General features: G+C 40.7%; 1 protein-coding gene across 5 annotated transcripts; it reads left to right on the forward strand.

Moving 5' to 3' along the window:
• The first annotated feature begins 1487 nt into the window (after positions 1–1487).
• Positions 1488–18264, forward strand: LOC147798650 (putative flavin-containing monoamine oxidase A). Of its 5 annotated transcripts, none has more exons than XM_087139301.1 (12): positions 1488–1726; positions 3062–3237; positions 4718–4805; positions 7501–7675; positions 10004–10118; positions 10711–10868; positions 12233–12413; positions 13389–13489; positions 14035–14208; positions 14471–14557; positions 15100–15200; positions 16097–18264. In XM_087139301.1, the coding sequence occupies exons 2-12, from the start codon at positions 3099–3101 to the stop codon at positions 16359–16361; spliced, it is 1584 nt and encodes a 527-aa protein (XP_086995427.1). In that variant the 5' UTR covers positions 1488–1726; positions 3062–3098; the 3' UTR covers positions 16362–18264. The 5 variants fall into 5 exon arrangements, with proteins under 5 accessions (XP_086995427.1, XP_086995425.1, XP_086995428.1 ...); XM_087139299.1 differs by having other exon boundaries at positions 1488–1692; XM_087139302.1 differs by having other exon boundaries at positions 1488–1692; positions 3066–3237.
• The last annotated feature ends 66 nt before the right edge of the window (positions 18265–18330 follow it).

Genomic DNA, 18330 nt, shown 5'->3' on the forward strand with positions numbered 1-18330 from the left:
GTGTAATGTATTGTGGTTTTTAAATATCTGTTTAGTTTATTGTAACTGTCTTCTGTATAGATGATATTCCCCTTGTTTGCCGGGTTTTATTGCTTTGTGTTGCCTGGCAGCGTGCGCCCTTCCTGTTTCATGAGTACTAGTGATAGAGTGGGTCTTGCAAGGGGCATGCTATGTGAAATGTATGTTATGAGTAATTACTATTTTTATTCAATATCTCAATGGATTTTTTGTTGGTTTGCTGCTGTATTTTTAGGTGCTATATTAATTTTACCTATGCAAACTTGTCTGGATTTTTAAAATTTGTTTGTAATTTGCTTTTGAACAGGTTGATTCTGGAGGGAACGCGATATAAATCCAATAAATTATTATTATTGTTTTAGTATTTTGGCCCCCCACTTTGTGGACTGAGGCTTGCCCCCTCCTCCGCACTTTTTGCAGGTCCTATGATTGGATAGGGCTCAGTGGATCAAGCTATTAATGACTGATGGCAGAAGGTCTAACAACTGCCCCCCCCCACTTCAAAAATCGTTCCATCGCAGTGCCAAATTAAAACATTTGCCCTAGCACTATCGAAAAGAGATCCATATCTTCCCAAATGGGATTCTAAACTTTTATAATTGGGCACTGAATCCACGGCTATTTTGATTGTTCAAAAAGCATGTCAGGTGATCAATCTTTATTGTGATGTGGGGGGGGTTCAATTTCTTTTGTAACACAAAGTAAATTTGTAATTTACTACATAGACAGCATTTTGAACGGATTGATGCAACAAATTTTTGAGTATCACTTCAAAATCACTTTTAGGTTTTCTTTTCTTCAATAAATCACTATCTTCCATAATAAGCCTGTACTTTCAATTTGTCCTGAAAATTTCACTCCCCTACCCCATTTTTTTCTTCAAATAAGTTTCAGTAAGATCAACATCTTCCTGTTTGTAGTACAAATCTGGAATATCCTTTCTAGTATTGCTAAAAAGTTTAATGTACATCTCAATTCAGAAACACTGACCCCAGTTGAATGGAGGCGGTAATGCAAGTTTTTTTTAACTTGGTGAATATTTTTCTGTCAATAAAATTGCTTATAAAGTTAAGAACTTTTCTTATCAAACATTATGTATTGTTTATGTTTGTCTGGTTGTGTTTGTTGTGGTAATAATTCTATGTACAAGGGGTGCAGCCAATTTCAAATGGGGAAACTTAAATCACGTGAAAATAAACAAAACGTAGTGCACAGTGCTAAAAGTGGAAAAGCTCTAATGGCCTGAAAATGTTTGATGTGAAAGGTTGAACTGAGAGAAACTTCTCCTCAATCAAACAGATAATCTACAAAGGACAAGTGCAAAGGGATTTAACACTTATACAAACAATGAAAACAATTTTTGGGAAGTTGACTGGACAGTGACATTGCTTCGCTGTAAACATTTTGTTCCGACGTGTCTTGGCCCCGCCCCCTCGATCAAGTGTTCTGTAAACACCGCCCTCTGGAGATCGCAATAAGTAGGACGGCCTCCTGTATACTACAGTACTCACATTGTAGTAGAATGCTGCGTCTCTCTCTATTTAAAAAAGAAAAAACAGGCTCAATTCCCCGCAGTTATATCATCAGAAATAGGCCTACATCCAAATTTAACTTTGATGAACCGTGGCATTGACAGGAGGTCTTGAGGAAAAAACAGAAGTACGGGGTAAACAGGTAAAACTTCACAGTTGCTGTGGTGGGGTCACAGGTGACGACTCCTTTGATTTTTAAAAAGGCATCGGTGTATAATTAATAATGTTCACTTTCGTGAGTGTATTCATCCTCTTTTTTACAATTGTAATACTCTAAAATCACTGATATCTATTCTTTCCAGTTGGGCTCTTTCATGTATCAACTTGATAACTTCCAGCTACCGCAATCAATTTGCTCAATGTTTTGAAGAAACGAAGATTGTCATTACCACTTTACAAGGCAAAGTGATGCATTGCATCGCTCGTTTGCAAGTACTAAGCTCGCTACATCTACTGTGAAACGTAGGTCCCAAGTTATGGAGTTCCATTGATTTTTCCTTGAAATTTGCATCTAGTCTCTCAGAATTCATATACAAATACAAAATTAAATTACTACATGTAATTAACCACATGTATTTGAGTAATGATTAATTTCTTCCTCACAGGGCTGCAGCAGGCAAAGGCCTCATGATCATGTACATGTGCCGTATTTAATATTTGTTGTGTTATTTGCAAAGTGTTCCTGTGTTATTGTCTTTGTGGAGCTTTGTTTATTCGTAATTAGGGCCCCCCACACGACAAGCACTGCTTCTTGGGGTCCCCCCACACAACAAGCACTGCTTCTTGGGCCCCCCCACACAAGCACTGCTTCTTGGGCCCTCCCACACGACAAGCACTGCTTCTTGGGCCCCCCCACACAAGCACTGCTTCTTGGGCCCCCCTCCCACACGACAAGCACTGCTTCTTCTGCCCCCCCACACGACAAGCACTGCTTCTTGGGCCCCCCCATCCACATATAGACACTTTGTGAAACTGTTTTGTAGAGTAACATTATGTGGAAAATAAATGAACTGAGCAAAACTAAGAACTAGAGTCTTTTGTCTGGGGAATTCCAATTATGTTCACTTGCAATCAGATTTAACTCCAGATTTTATTCATATTTAACTCGCAAAAGGCTCATTGAAGAGATGTTGGTATTGGTGTCTGATAGACAGTGGCATAACAGGGAGGGGGCCACAGGTTCACATGCCCCCAAGAGAAAGTCCACCACGAGAAAGTCCACCACCTAACCCCACAGGATCTCCCAATTTGAAACTTTGAAATGCCATGAATGTAAACCGGTATTTGCTTTCAGTGCATCCTTGAAAAAATGTGTGCGCTCCTCTGGGTACCCCCTGTCTAACCTGTACACTTTTTGCAGAGTTGTTTTGGTAGTTTAGAATTCTGTCAAACAAGGGCCGATACTCAGACAAGGGTGTCCCCTCATTGCCCTTAGAAATTTTACCTACTTTTAGTAAGTTATGTTGTGACATTTTTTGACATTGTTTCATCTTCTGTCTAATTTTCATCAGTAAGACAACTTGAAGTGGTATTCAAGGAACTGGCAATATGGCGGACGGATCCGTCTCGACATCACCACCAGAGTGGGACGTCATCATCGTAGGGGCTGGTATTGCTGGCCTGACTGCTGCCTACCGACTCCAGCAACAAAAGCCAGGGTGCAAAGTTCTGGTTGTAGAGGCTAAAGGTTTGTATTAAATCTTTTGTTCAATCTCTTTCTCAGCCACTACAGGGAATGCCTGACATCATACAGAGTAACAGTGCTGCATTTTTATTGGTAGGTTTAATTTAGGCTTACATGCAGGTGTGCTATTAGATTTGGTCCATGTCCACTGAAATGCATGGTGGCCTCAATGTAATGGCTACATATGCAGCAAGGTATGAGACGGAGAGAACCCCCCCCTGCTTTGTGTTGGTCATTGTCTCACAGGAATCTGGGGAATTCTTTTCAGACATCTTGGGGGGATGTGTTAAGTAACAATAGTCTGGAATGTGTATAGGGATTGGACATGTTGGGGGGTACCCCTCGGTCTCATTTCTTGCTGGGTATAAATGGCAGTATTATTGCTCTTTGGGCTGCTTGCATAAGTCCGCCTTGCTAGTGAAAAAAAGAAAGGTCACACAGGCAGACAAGTGCCATTGCTGCCCTGTGCATCGTGTGCATGCAAAGACTGTACAGTTTTGTACACTCTCAGATGATAATTAGAGTGTGTTAACGTGTGTTAGCTCCAACTCCCAAGAGACACTGCAACGAAGATGGGCCAGCAGACCCTGGTAAGCTTGGCAGTTGAGTGTTTAGACACCTGCATCAGTAAGCAGGAGGTTGTGAGTGGGAGTCTGATCTAAGTCACCTCTTCAAGTTTATCACAAGCACATGCGTGCATCACCAATATAAATTAATATCTACCCAATGTAAAAATTGCTGGATTCACCAATTGACCTGAGCTCGGGCCAATTTCATGGAGCTGCTAAAGCACAGAATTTGCTTAAACCCTTGACAACGGGAATTTTTTTTCCAAAAGCCGACTCCAAGAATTCCAGCCTCACTTGGCCACAAAGGCCACTGGCCAAACCGCAAATTCTCAGTTTGTGGCCCTGCGTGCTCTGCATGCTTTGATTTACACATTGAAAAGGCTCATTGTTCGGTGGCATGCGGCTCTACTCACGCTTCCACATTCCCGTTGCCTCTTTTCAAAGTGGGGACTATTGTGAAGCTGGTGATTATGATGCAAATTTGGTCTTTCATTTCTGGGCTACACACAAAGGCCAATCACCATATATACAAGAGCCAGGGTCTGCCTCCTTTCACCGTGTTTGCTCGAGCGTGAGCCGAGAATAATAGCAGAAAAGCAGGTTGGAGATCTCAATTTTTACAGCGGCTCTTACCGTCTACCGGCGCGAAGGGGTTAAGCATAAAGAATCCTTGCTTAATAAATAAAGGTTACCAGCTCAAACTCTATGTGATTGTCATGCTAACCAAAAGACAGGTTAATACCATTCCAGAACAATATACATCATAAAAAGTTTTTGCTGGTAACCTGATTTGTCAAGCAAGGTTTTTCATGATTAAAAAATTTTTGGCTTAAGCAGCGCTATGAAATTAGCCCCAGCTGAAGCTAACGTATGATTCATCATAGTGCTCTTCTGTTTAATCTGTGTTTTTCCAGACCGTGTAGGAGGTCGGACACTCACAACTGAGCTGGAAGGAGCTTATGGGAAGGATGTCTGGGACCTAGGTGGCCAGTGGGTTGGAAGGTAAACATTCACTGATTAATCGTTTATTTCAGAGAGCTAGAATTTTTGGCCAAATTTCATGCTTTTTTTTTTTACTTTTAGAGGAAGAGGTGAATTACAGTAACTATCATGAAAGTTCATCCGTTCTCAGACTTAACACTTCAAATAAACGTCTCAGCTTCCTTGTCATACAGTGAGTTGTCAGGAGATCATTCACTTCAAGCATTAGTCAGTGTTCTCCACAGCCGAAAATTTTGGCAGGGCGGTAGACAAAATTGCGAGCGTGAAGCCCTTACAGCGTGGGGTCTGGGGCCCGCATAAGAGCCCCGGAAAATTTTGGATTCTAGACACTCTGTGATGCATTCTGGGGCAATTTCCAGTCCGCTTTCGTCTGTAATTTGGCCCCAAATCTGATTGCATTTACAGCGTGAAATATTGGCTAGGATATTCTTCAGGAGGAATTTTTTCATCGAAAGATTTGATGACGAAATTATTTTAATTTCCGGAGCATTTTTAGCAGAACCTCATGTTAGTGACTTGAGACATGCTTGAGATGAGCCGAGCATGATCAGTTGACTTTGAAAAGGCAGAGTAAAAACAAGCGTCAAAATGCGCCCTTGAATAAAAAAGGAGAAAAGAAATATGTTCAGGCAAAGATAAGTTTACTATTTCCAGCTCGCGTCATAAAAATGAAGCAACCCCTCCATTGGAGCAGAGCGTGGGGGCCGCTCAGGCATGGCACGGTCCTTCCACTGGCACCCATGCACACTCCGCAAAACAATGTTGAGCCGCAGGTACCAGTCACATGCACTGCGTGTACATGTACACGCTTGTGCAATGCAATATACGTGTACATGTACAAAACATACGCGATGGTTTTTCGGGACACGAGGCTGACTATGCATAACGGTAGGCAGCCAACGATCACCATTGTCAGTACATCACAAGCGTCGTCGGTAAACTCAAACTCTATCCACAAACTGCGGTAAACCTCTTTGTCACAAAGCGGGTCCGAAATATATAGATTGATCACTTTTTCCTTATCTCCACTCACTGACAACAAAGCCACAAAAAAAAGAAACTTTCAGGAACTGGTAGTAATTTATACAACAAAAAAGTAAAAAAGAAATTTATTATTATTTACAATCTCCACAAAATCCTTGGTAGAGCTTGTGAGTTTTTCAAGAGTTTACCCCAAACTAAAAATACATTTATCACATCATTACAAATTCATAATATAACTATCCCCCCACACGGGTACTCATGCATGTCCTCGAGCGTGTCATCGCTCCACCAGCTGAACGCTCTGGGGATCTCCGCCGATTTGACAAGGTAATGTGGTCGCAAGTCCCCCTTTCTAGGTCCTCTGTTCCCTCCTGGTTCTCTTCAGGGTAACAGGGCAGCCTCTCCCCCAAAGAGGAAGATTCTATGACTGAAACTCCACTAAAGGGAGTCCTGTGGAATTTATAATTACAACGTATAAGGCTAATACCGTATTTACAATAAAACTCCAAAATATGCAGAGATAATACCCAAAATCGATGATTTTTCTACACAACACCGTGTCGCGTTAAATCTACAAAGGTTGGACTATGCATGTGTACACAATAGTCACTATGAATAATGCAAGCCGCATTGGCGTTGCCGTTGTGCAAACATGAATTCAAGCAGTGTGCACGGGATTTCCACACGAACACAGACTATTTCTTATAAAAGGTAATCTTGACATTTCGAATTTATCTTGAATACAATGATTAAAGCAAAATGACTGAAAATTATACAAAATAGCTTTCTACAAGACGAGCGAACAGTCTTAAAGTCTGACTCCCTGGCTTGAAACAACGTTTCTCAAATTCTCATTCTGTTTCTCAAATTCTCATAGAGCTATCGCTCAATCGACGAAATCAAAATGTGCTATCACACGATGACCGATCAGGAGTCTCTCTGTGTCAAGCTCTGTCCACTACCTCTCCAATGCTTCACTACGATTTTAACCCCGCAGAGAGATCATGCTAACTAATCTAAATGTCATGCAAATTTTGAAACTCCACACGTTTTCAAATTTTTCCCGCTTCAAACGTATTTGGTCATATTAGTAAAAAAATTTACATACTCCCCGTATTACTATACGTAGGAAGGTGGGTCCTGAAATATGCTGAATATTCATTATATATGTACCAAGGTTTTACGCCCTCTTGTGACACTCTTTTTTAATAAAATCTTGAGAAAGTAGACATTCGGGAAAAAATACACAACTCAAAAAAATAGCAGGGCGGCACAAATTTTTGACAGGGCGTTCCTCCCTGCTAAAACAGCCCGTGGAGAACACTGTCAATGATTACAGTCTCACCCGATGTTAGTGAGGCTGTCCGTTTTGTAAGTGGCTTCATCATACACATGGACAGGCCACGATTTGCAGGCTGCCATTGGACGATCGCTGAAGTTGCACGTTAACTCCCGGTTTCATGGTTCCATGCAAATGGCGATCGATGCGCATAACTCTCTCTTATGTGTAGTGCATGTGCAGTGGGGTGGTTTAAACTGAAATGATGTCACACGAACCGCATATTGGATGGAGACGCCATTGGTGAAAACAAAACCGAAAATTGAGAACCTAAACAAAGGGTAGAGAAAACAGTGGTGTGTTTTCATTGACCATCACTGTAGAAGATTTTCTTACATCTTTATGTTTTTGGCATCACATGTTCAACTCCAGCACACAGTACCACATCATGTGGCTACTGAACGAGTTGGGCCTGGAGAAGTACCCACAATACACCACGGGCAAGAAGAAGATGTTGCTAGGCAACAAGGGCATCCGGACCTATGAGGCCAGCATCCCCTCCATGTCTTTCCTGGCTTTGCTGGATGTGCAACGCTTCATAAGTGCTGTAAGTTTCCTCAAATTTCGGAACGAGATACAGCACACTAGCATAAAATCAGACTTCTATTTCACTTTTGTTTTGAAGACACACTGGATATTTTATGATGTTTATGTATAAGAAGACTATGGACTTCTTGAACAATTTTATAAATTAAACAATTAGGTAGAATTAGATCTAGTGGTGAAATTTTGACCGATGGAATTGCAATTGCCAATGCATTCAATGATTTCTTTATCAATATAGGTACTGAATTAGCAAATGCTGTAATGGCTAAAACGGGTTCACAGGACGTTACAGATCAAGCAAATGAACCTACACACCATACAGAGTCAGTGAGGGAGTTGTTTCGTTTTAGTAATGTGACTTCCCACGATGTCTATAAGTTTCTCAGCACCCTTGATATTTCTAAGGCTGCTGGCCTTGATGGTATTGCTCCTAGGCTACTTAAGGCTGGTTGCAGGCCGCTTGCTGAACCACTTACTCACGTCATGAATATAAGTCTCTCCACCGGTTCTGTTCCCACTGCCCGGAAGTTGAGTAGGATATCCCCTCTTCATAAAGAAGGGGATTATCTTGATATTAATAATTACAGGCCCGTTTCTGTCTTGGATGCTTGTATGAAGATTTTCAAAAAGCTAGTCTACAAACAATTGTTAGACTATCTAGATATGAACAACATTCATTCTGATAACCAGTCAGGTTTCAGGCCAGTGTACTCCACTCAAACATGTCTTTTGAAAGTTACTGATAATTTGCTTGAAAATGTGAACTCCGGTTTTTTCACTGGAGCAGTTTTTTCTGGACTTAAAGAAAGCTTTTGTTCACCACAGTCGTCTTATTGACAAACTTTATGATATTGGAGTGCGTGGCCTTGAACTTGACTGGTTTAAATCGTACTTACAGGGACGGCAGCAAGTTACTAAAATTGGTGACAAGTATTCAACTCCTGCTGGAGTTCATTTTGGAGTGCCTCAGGGGTCTACACTAGGTCCATTTCTTTTCATTCTGTATATCAATGATATAACTGGTGTTGTTTCTCGGGATACAATGACTTTTTTATATGCTGACGACACTGCAATTTTCACTCGTGACAAATCTGTAGATGGCATAAATAGAGTTTTAAATAGGGATATGGCCGAAATCTCCAAATGGTTGCAAATGAATGTCCTTACCTTGAATACTAGCAAAACGAAAAGTATGCTGTTTGGTACTCAAGCTAAACTAGGCCGAGGGGAGAATAATTTATGTGTTCAGATCAGCAACACTCCTATTGATAATGTTACTCAATATCTAGGTGTATTGTTGGACCCATCTCTGACTTGGAATCAACATATCGATGGGCTTGTTAAAAAAGCCAATAAATGTGTGGGTGTACTCCGGAGGATCGAATGTGTTCTCCCACAACATACTTTAAACCTGCTGTAGAAAACATTGATCTTGCCGCACTTTGACTATTGTGATGCTGTGTGGGGAAATTCCTCGAAACTAGCACTCGACAGGCTCAGTAAAATTCAGAGTAGTGCTGGTCGACCCATCCTCAGTCTTCCACGGAGAACCCCTACTGAGCTTGTTCTATCGACATTAGAGTGGGATACTTTGGATGAAAGGCGTTGTTTCCATTTAAATACATTGGTCTATGAAAGTATAACTCTGCAACTACCGCCGCAAATGTGTAGCTGTTTCTTTCATACCACTGATTCGCATCATTATAATACTCGGTCAGGCTCTCACGGTTCCTTAATCATTCCAGTCAGTAAATCGAACATAGGTAAACGCAGATTCATTGTTCGTGGAGCTTATGCATTCAATGCATTGCCCACTGCTCTTAAGAGCCTACTACCTGCAACACTATCAAGTTTTAAACACACTTACACATCCTTGTTGTTTTAATGCCCGTTTGTGAGGTTGGTTATTTGTTGTCGGTGTTTTAATTATTACTTATTGTTGAGTTTCCAAATGTGTGTGCATGGCTGGTACATGGATTTTAATCTTTGGTTTTTTTAAGTAGTACACTTTATTTTCTAGATATTTAGTATTTTATAATATTTGATGGGCTTAACTGATTTTATTGTAATTGCTAGGCACCCCTGGAAATCAGTTTCACTGAGAGGTTTCCGCAGGATAAATAAGTGAATAATAATAATAATTTATTGGCACTGATGCCAAGCTGACGGGATTGGCTGGTTTATTGTGAAAGAGACAAGTTTAGTGATATGCAAGAAAAGTGTTGTACAGGAAGATGAACATCAAATTATGAACAAAGACTCTCTTTTATTGCAGTTCTTGATTTCTCCAATCTGTGACTAATAAGAAAGTTGATGACCTTTTGTACAGACTGACAAAATTGCTGCCAGCATTCCTGAGGGCAATCCAATGAATGGACCAGATGCCGATGTCTTAGACAGTATGACACTAGACACTATTGTACGGCAAACAATGTGGACATCGGGTAAGTTATAGGAATCCTGAAGGTTTGCAATCCTGATGTGTTTGAACTGTAGTGAAAGGCTGATGGCAAAATAAGGTTATACATGTATTTAACTTTTTTCTAAAAACTGTTCGCAGTTCTACAGAAGACATGTAAGCCCTGAGTAAGTTTCCTTGGCAGTTGAATCAACTGGGAATACTTATGAACACGTGGTTGGCAATTAGAATATGAAAATGTGGTTTGAATGAGCATTGTTTGGGATTTCGTAGTGTTGTTTTGTTTGTCCATGAACCAGATTGGTAATGAACTGCAGCAGGAAATTTATTGACCTTTTGGTCATGCATTTTCCTCACAGATAGGATGCATTTGTTGATTTGGCGGGAAGGGATTTCAATCATCCAAATTGCTTGAATACATCATTTACTTTGACCCCTGCCTTGGTTCAAGTACACTACCAACCTTGGGATCGACTTTATACTCTACCTGGAGGTTCTGGTGTGAATTTTGAAGGCCAAACCGGACAAAAAAAATGCAAATAGGAGAAGAGGATCAGGAGACATCTGAACAGTTCCAAATGACATTGTTTCTTCTTTCCTTTTCTTTAACACTGTAGAGGCTCGTGATGCTATTGACATAGCAGTCAACCAAATACTTGGCGCCCCACCTCGCACGTTGTCCGCTTTGTTCTTCTTTCATTATGTCGGTTCTGCTGGCAATATGAGAACATTAAATGAGGCGACACAAGGAGCTGCTCAGGAATTTAAAATAAAGGTAACCTGTGACCTTTGTTCTTTGACCTTTGCCAATGCATTTTTGAGCAGAATGGGTCGTGATTACAGCAAAACGATAAGAATCTGCCCCTGCACCCCATCCAAGTAAATGCTGGTTACTAGGGCTGCTGTGGATCTGCATACATATTGTTTTGTATGATTTTGATCGTTTTATATCAATTAAGTCCAGTTCTGAAAAAAATTGGTTACAGTGTCTTTAGAACTTCACATGAAATATGTGAGTTGTGTATTCTTATACATCAATGTAAATGCAATATTCGCCTTAACACAAATTCATAAATACCTCAGACAGTCTCCCTATTCAACTACATACAACTTAACCATGTATTAACATTTGCTAATGCTTGCTGAGAGGTGATAATGCCCACTGCGGCTAGGACATTAGTGGCATTAGGATTAGGAGTCTAATCTAATCTAGTCTAAATGTAATTTATGCTGACAATTATCTTCACAACATTGTGGTTAATGGCGTTCACAGTGATGAGACCTGAGGAGAGCAAATGTAGAAGGATCCTTGAAGTTACATGTAGGTTTCCTGAACAGAAAGGGAAAATTGTAGTCAGAAGTAGTGTTGTGTTTAACCAAAAAAGATATTTTCACCCTACAAGAGTGGGGGGGAGAATCTGCTCTCCTTGACATTCCTACAGTTCTGCTGCAGTGCACTTTTTCATGCGCTGAGACTTGAAGAGCTTTTTTCAGTGACATCCTTCGTTCCTTTTTACATCATTTTTATTGAAAATCAGATATGCTGTTCTCTTGCAATGCACATTTTTATGAGACAGGTCAACAATAATCCAAATTGTATCCACTGATGCGCTCAGTGCAGATGGGTACAAAGGCATGAGGCCAGGAATTTCACAGCAGCATGACATCAAAATCCTATTGAATTGAAACTTTACAGTTTACTGAAAATGAGTGTCTTGGTATGCATGCTAAGTTTCATAGCAATCGGGCATGTTACTGCCAAGTTCTGGGGGGGGGCAATTGCTGTGAGATGGATTAATAGTATTTTGGGATGAGTTTGTACAGGTACGTTTTCATTACTCCTGCCTCAGTGTTGCTTCAAAGATGATCAAAATGCTCCACTGTGCAGGGCAGGAACTTCAGGGAGGCATTGGAGGCAATCGCCTTGATACCCCTGGTCTTTGCCTCCATGCCCATTGAAATGTCCCCATAGACAAGTTGATTTTCTAATACAAGTGCCCTTTGCAAATGAGATCTTGCCTTGCCCTTTGAAGAACAAATTTCTGTCCTGACAGTGTTGTGTCCGTATTGGATGATCATCGGCAAAGCATTGAACTTGAGAACAGATGACTGATTTCTCATTTCCCATTGTGTTTCTAGGGTGGTGCACAGCAAATGTCCACCATTTTAGCCGAACGAATAGGCCAGGAGAATGTGTTATTAGGCCAGCCTGTAGATCACATCGACCAGCAGGAGGCTGACAAGGTCACTGTAATAACTGCAGCCGGGAAACAGTTCACCTCTCGCTATGTTATTGTCGCAACTCCCCTGCATTGTTCCAGTAAGTTGATTTGAGTAATCAGATTTTGCTTATGCGTGCCTCTCCTTTTTTTTTTTTTAAAGTGACCGACTATGATCTGTAATCAGCTTTTAACTCAAAATGAATTTTCTGAGGTCTTAGTGTGGGCAAGGAGAGGGGGCATTACTCATGAACTTGAATGATTTAATCCATCGCAAGTGTTCTCCACAGCCTTGAATTATTGTGAGTTGTCGTTGAGTTTGCAACATTATGCATGTACTTGATGCATGATCCGAAACTAGGAAAAAAATGTGTCCAGTTTTTGGCCAATCGGAAATCTGGTAAAAAAATCCTTTTCTAGATTTTTCCTGAAAACAAATTTTGTACAACAAGAAGCTTACATTTCACCTTTCAAACTGAACTTGTCAGAGAATGTAGAACTAAACAACAACACAGAGAGGTAGGGGTTTTTTGAAGCGACCCAGAACTAGGAAAAATCTGGAACTAGGAAATTGGCTGTATTTTCCGAGAAAAACACCCTCAAGGTTAATTGGTTCTTGATGTGACAAAATGAAAATGCTATGACCAGGCAGATTGGAACCAGCCCAGAATTTTTAGCTCACGTACTGCATCTGGGTTTAATAAAAACCGCTGCCAAATGCAATACTGTTGTGATGAATATTGATGTTGGCAAACTCATCATGTTCGTTCTACAAAGTGTAGTAAACTCCTGTACACTTACATGCAGAGAAACTGTAAAGACAGTGGAGAAGGCATTCGAAAATCCAGCAGAAAAAAATAGCAGGGCGGTGAGAATTTTGGTGGGGCGGCAAAACTGTTGTGGGGTAACCTAAACTTTTGGCAGGGGGGCCTGTCCTTCTAAAACCCCTCGTGGAGAACACTGCATCACTGTGGAATTTAAAAATGAAGAATGTGTAAAAGGTTATGTTCCTCGATAATTGAAAAGGCTTGAATACTGAGACACAATAAGATTTTGTTCTAAACACTTGTTTACAGCCGACATTGGATACACCCCTGTTCTCCCCCTTGAGAGGATTAGCTTAGCCAGCCACTCGCCCATGGCTCATCTTTTCAAGTTCCTTGTCACTTATAAAACAGTAAGTTGGTTTCGGTTTCTTGGCCCTAATTTTTTTGCCTCCCACGTCTCCCCCATTTTCTTCGTGGGCTCATTATTTCCTGTGTCCAAGACAGTTGATGACACTTGTGATATCAAAAAAGTATTACGAATCAGCACGCGCAGAATTGCGTTTGACAGAGCTTGAAATGAATAACGGCCAGTTTTGCCTTGCCGTATACCTCGGTCATCGTGTTTTTTTGGCAGAATCATCCATATGTCCATTAATTAAAGCCACTACCGTCCTTAACTTCAGTTGACTTAGTGCACATGCAAGCCCAGTTGGTTGCCCTAAAATCTCACTAAGTCATTACTCATGCACAGTCTATATGTACAGGACATGTACATGGCTACATGCACTGTACGTACGTCTGGAGTGTGCTGATACTTCAAGCAGTAACACTCTTGCTTCAGAAATAGATTATATAGATGTTTGTATTATCCACAATACGACGTCGTACTTTGGTACTCTATAAGTCTTAGTGTTTGCTTTTGCAATGACAGATCACACCTTGTTTCCGTTTGTAGGCATTTTGGAGGGAGGATGGTTTATCAGGAGAGATTGTCAGCAATGGGGGTAAGCCGACTATTGAAGGTCTCAGCTCAGGCCCTCTCCAGTTGACGTTTGACGCTACGTCGCCCAAAGGCAGTCCAGCCCTTGTGGGATTTTATGCCAACGGCAGAGAGTGGAGCAACATCGAGGTAAGTTTTAATAGTAAGATTAATTAAAAATTAAGATTAAGTAAAAAAAGCAAAGATTTGAGTGAGCAGGCTGAGAAATAATGCAGGTACTTTGAAAAGTGTGGTGGTTCCATTTTGTTGGCAGTGTTGAAGTTTGGAAATTCAGGTTTTCCGGTTGTTTTTTCCCCTGATTTGTATGCCTTGATCTTCAGAGTTGAAATGTGAAAGAATTTCAATGGGCTTTTTTGAAAAAAAGATTGCATGTCATTTTACTGTGTATCAGCCAGAGGTCAGGAAAGCCGCCATACTAGATGCCTTAGCTGAGTTCTTGGGACCCAAAGCCAAGGAGCCACTAGACTACAAGGAAAAGGTGAGCTTCACTGGCAGTTCATGAAGGCTGATGGATTCCAATCTGGCCCATTCTATTAATACTTGGTTACCTATGCTAAGGTGCATCTTAATGTTCTGGCTGTACTTAGAGAAGCCTGAGACTAGCAGCTACAGCCATTTCTGCTAGAGGTATGATATACTGTCAGCCGCAGCCATAACTTTTGTACACAGCCTCACATCGGCTACGTAGAACAGACTTGTTAAGGTCAGCAAGTTTTCTCAACAATGTTCTGCCAGTTTTTGTAACCAACTCCTTAATGTTTGTAGGTCTTGGTGCAGCAGTTTTGGTTCTTGTTAGTATTAAAATCAGGCATGTGCCATTTTACTCTTTACATCTGAGACGCATAAACACATGTACCTTAATTTGCCAATATCTGCAATTCCATAGTACTACATCCCTGAATTTCCTTTGATCAACATGCATGCTTTTGGATTTCATATTTTAAGATGTTGTTGTCCCAGTGAACAGCCCGATATCTCCAAATTTAACAATTCCTTTTCTTTCTGACTTCCCTTTGTAAGGACTGGGCTCTAGAACCTTTCAATGGCGGCTGTCCTGTCAATGTCATGACCCCAGGAGCAATGACTTACTTCCATGGAGGCCTCCGAATGCCATTTGACAGGTAAAATATCTCATCAAGTATGTAATCACTTTATCTGCTTCGGGCAGAAGCACCCCTCATCAGTTCAAAGAGCCTCATTGGTTGGGAGCATTCTTTTTGTTGATAGCGATGTGACTGGAATGCTTACGTTTCCTAGTCATTCATGAACCAGTATTGCACTCTTAGTACTAAAGGAGCCTCTGTTGCTTAGGAAATAGCGCCCTCTTTTGGTCCAGCTTGAAGCCTATAGGGGCAAGCTTAAATATAAACTCTTGTTTCACAACTGATCAGCTTCTTATCACTGTGCAAGCTTGCTAGAAAAACAAGTAGCAACTACTGCTGTGAAGCCCCATCATCACTTCATTTTGCTGTTGTTGCGTCGCACCACGTTTATGGACTATGCCACGATGCACAAATAATTTCATGTCATTGGTTCCCTCAGCACTGAATTACTAAAAAAGGCTATTAGTAATCGGTGATGCAGCGGTGGGACAGGTGTAGCCTGTAGATCTAAAGGGAGTGCATTGCCTAAGGCCAACCAACAGGCAACACCACTGGAAAATTGTGGTAGATAAAGTAAGGCTGCCTCTGAATTTCTTAGCTACTCCAGTTGGTCGTGGGTTATGGACTTAGTTGGCAGTCAACAGCTACCCTTAGGCTTGCCTTGCTTCTGGCCATAGCCAAATTTATTTGGTTGAGGCCTAATAGCTGCTTCATACAAAAAAGAACACAAATACGAAATTGTGACCTTGGGTCAAATATTTGTGTTGGGAATTTGCAAAATCGAATACATTTCAGCTCAAAGGAATTTTTTGGGAAAATTTTCATGATGTCAAATTCATGTTGCTTCCACGTTTGCTTGAAAAATGAACCAGCCTCAAGCCACTTCATTCTCCAACATCTTCTCCCCTTCCCAGGGTGCACTGGGCCGGCACCGAGTCAGCCACCCATCACTGCGGCTACCTGAGCGGAGCGGTGCAGTCCGGAATGCGTGCCGCCAACGAGGTCCTGCGCCGTCTGGACCCTCAACACATCCGGGACGAAATCCTGGCTGCGCTGGATGGCCGGCGGCACTACAAGGAGGAAGAGGTCAAGGAGACGTGGGGGTGGGCATCACTCGGGGGCATGATAGGGGTGGCTGCCTTGGCAGCATTGGTGGTCAGAAGACTTTGGTATGACTGATGCTGCGATGGGACGATTCATACGCTATCCTTGGACTAGGAGTGTAACAGCTTCCGGCATCAAGATGGAAGGACCACATGGATTTTGGTGATTGTTATCCAGCATTTCATTAAATGATCATCTGTTCCAATTGCCATTGCATACCATGCAGTAGAATATCCATCAGGGGAGGTCATTTGTTCCTCCCCCCCTCCCCTTAGACATCTTGCCCATTTTTTTTCAGGAAATGAAATTGCCAACACCTCAGAAACAGAACTAGCACCTCCCTTTTGAGAGGGAGGGATCTTACTTAGATAGGGAAAAAATTGGGCAATGGTTCCCAAGTTTTCATGCCACATTCCCAGGACTAAAAACGTGGCTATGCCACTGATACCCATGCTTCACTCTAATATGCATTACTGTTGGTGCAGTGCATAGATAGATTAGAGATCTTGCCGTTTGCCTAACTTTGAAAGCAAAAAGAAGCAACTTTTATTTCACCTTGTCCACGAATGTTCATTATTTATAACTTTTATATTAATTGCACTCATTGCATATCAAGAAAGATTAGATTCACACCGATAGATGTATATACTAAATAGCAAACCACGGAAATATCCTTGTCCATATATCAGCAATTGTTATATTTTCATCAAAATAGAGGGTTGTATGTTGTGCACATTTTTTGACCATTTACATTCGAAGAACTGGTTTGAGTGATGACTGTAGTTAACCACTGTTTGACCAAGTAACATTTTTCAGGTTGCTATGTATGTGTGTGTATTGAGTGCATACCTGGATTCATGTATATCAGCTTGTGTAATGTGTATGCTCAGTGCTTTTTTGAGGAGAATTTTTTGGGCCAAGGATTTGCAATAAGGTGTGGGGATTGGAGTAAGTTTTTGTCGGGGAGAGCAAATTGATGTTGTGGTAATGATTTGAGATTTAGAAAGTGAAATCTAGAAAGAAATGAGGGTAAATATCTGAGTAAAAAATCTTTTTACACCTCCCTTCGCAGTAAGGACTTCATTGATACTTGTCCTTCTAAAACAAAATGTAAAAATCACACATTTTTGTCAAACACCCAATTTTTTTGACAAATCTGTCTTGGAACCAGTTTCCACTTATTGGCCAAGCCTATTGTCATCAACTCAAATGAAATAATTTTATTTTAAATTACAAATGCAGGCATATTTAAAAGCTTCAGACACTGATTGATTTTTTTTTACGGTAAAACAGAAAATGCTTTGGTGGTGCTCAGAGTTGTCAATCAAAGAGTGACCTTTTCCTGAATTAAACCAATTCCTGTTCATTGGTATTTATGGTGCTCACCATTTGTTAAATAGGTACAATTAGTCATCAAGTCATCAGTCTACCTTCTACTCTTTGTTTACTGTCCAAAATTTGGAATACTCTCCGGTTCTTTGTCAAAAGAGATTTGTACTACCACAAACCTCTTTACCCAAATTTATTTTCATCTTTATTTTGCATGTACCTGTCATTTATGTATAAATACTTTGCATACATACAAACTTATTAAAAATCATGATCCTTTAAAATTGTTCTGCTGCTGTTAATGCATTGAGTATCTGTCTGATGATATTACATGTTGTAATAATTTATTATAAACGTAGCATTTTATATTAAAATGCTTCTTGCATCAAGGTTGAGGGACCAACCTTCACAAGGTTTCAGAACTACATGTGTATAAAAATACAAAAGATGCATAAAAAAATGATTTTCACAAATTAAGAATAATGTCTCTTTAAGAGAAAGTCTTTAAGGTGTGATTAAAACAACACACATTTATTAATGCTGCATGTGATGTCTCATTTTACTGTTGCCGTGTGACAGTTAAATCATTGTACCTCTGTTTTCCAAATAAAGGAAATATATGCCATCCCTGAGATGAGAGAAATGGGAACACAGTTTTGTTGTCAGTCTATCTCTTGTTTTACATGCAGTTAAATAAATTTTGAGGTGGCCATGT

This window comes from Acanthaster planci, linkage group LG07 (genome assembly GCF_054643075.1).
Source record: "Acanthaster planci isolate LZ-2023a linkage group LG07, COTS_SCS, whole genome shotgun sequence".
NCBI classification, from domain to species: domain Eukaryota; kingdom Metazoa; phylum Echinodermata; class Asteroidea; order Valvatida; family Acanthasteridae; genus Acanthaster; species Acanthaster planci.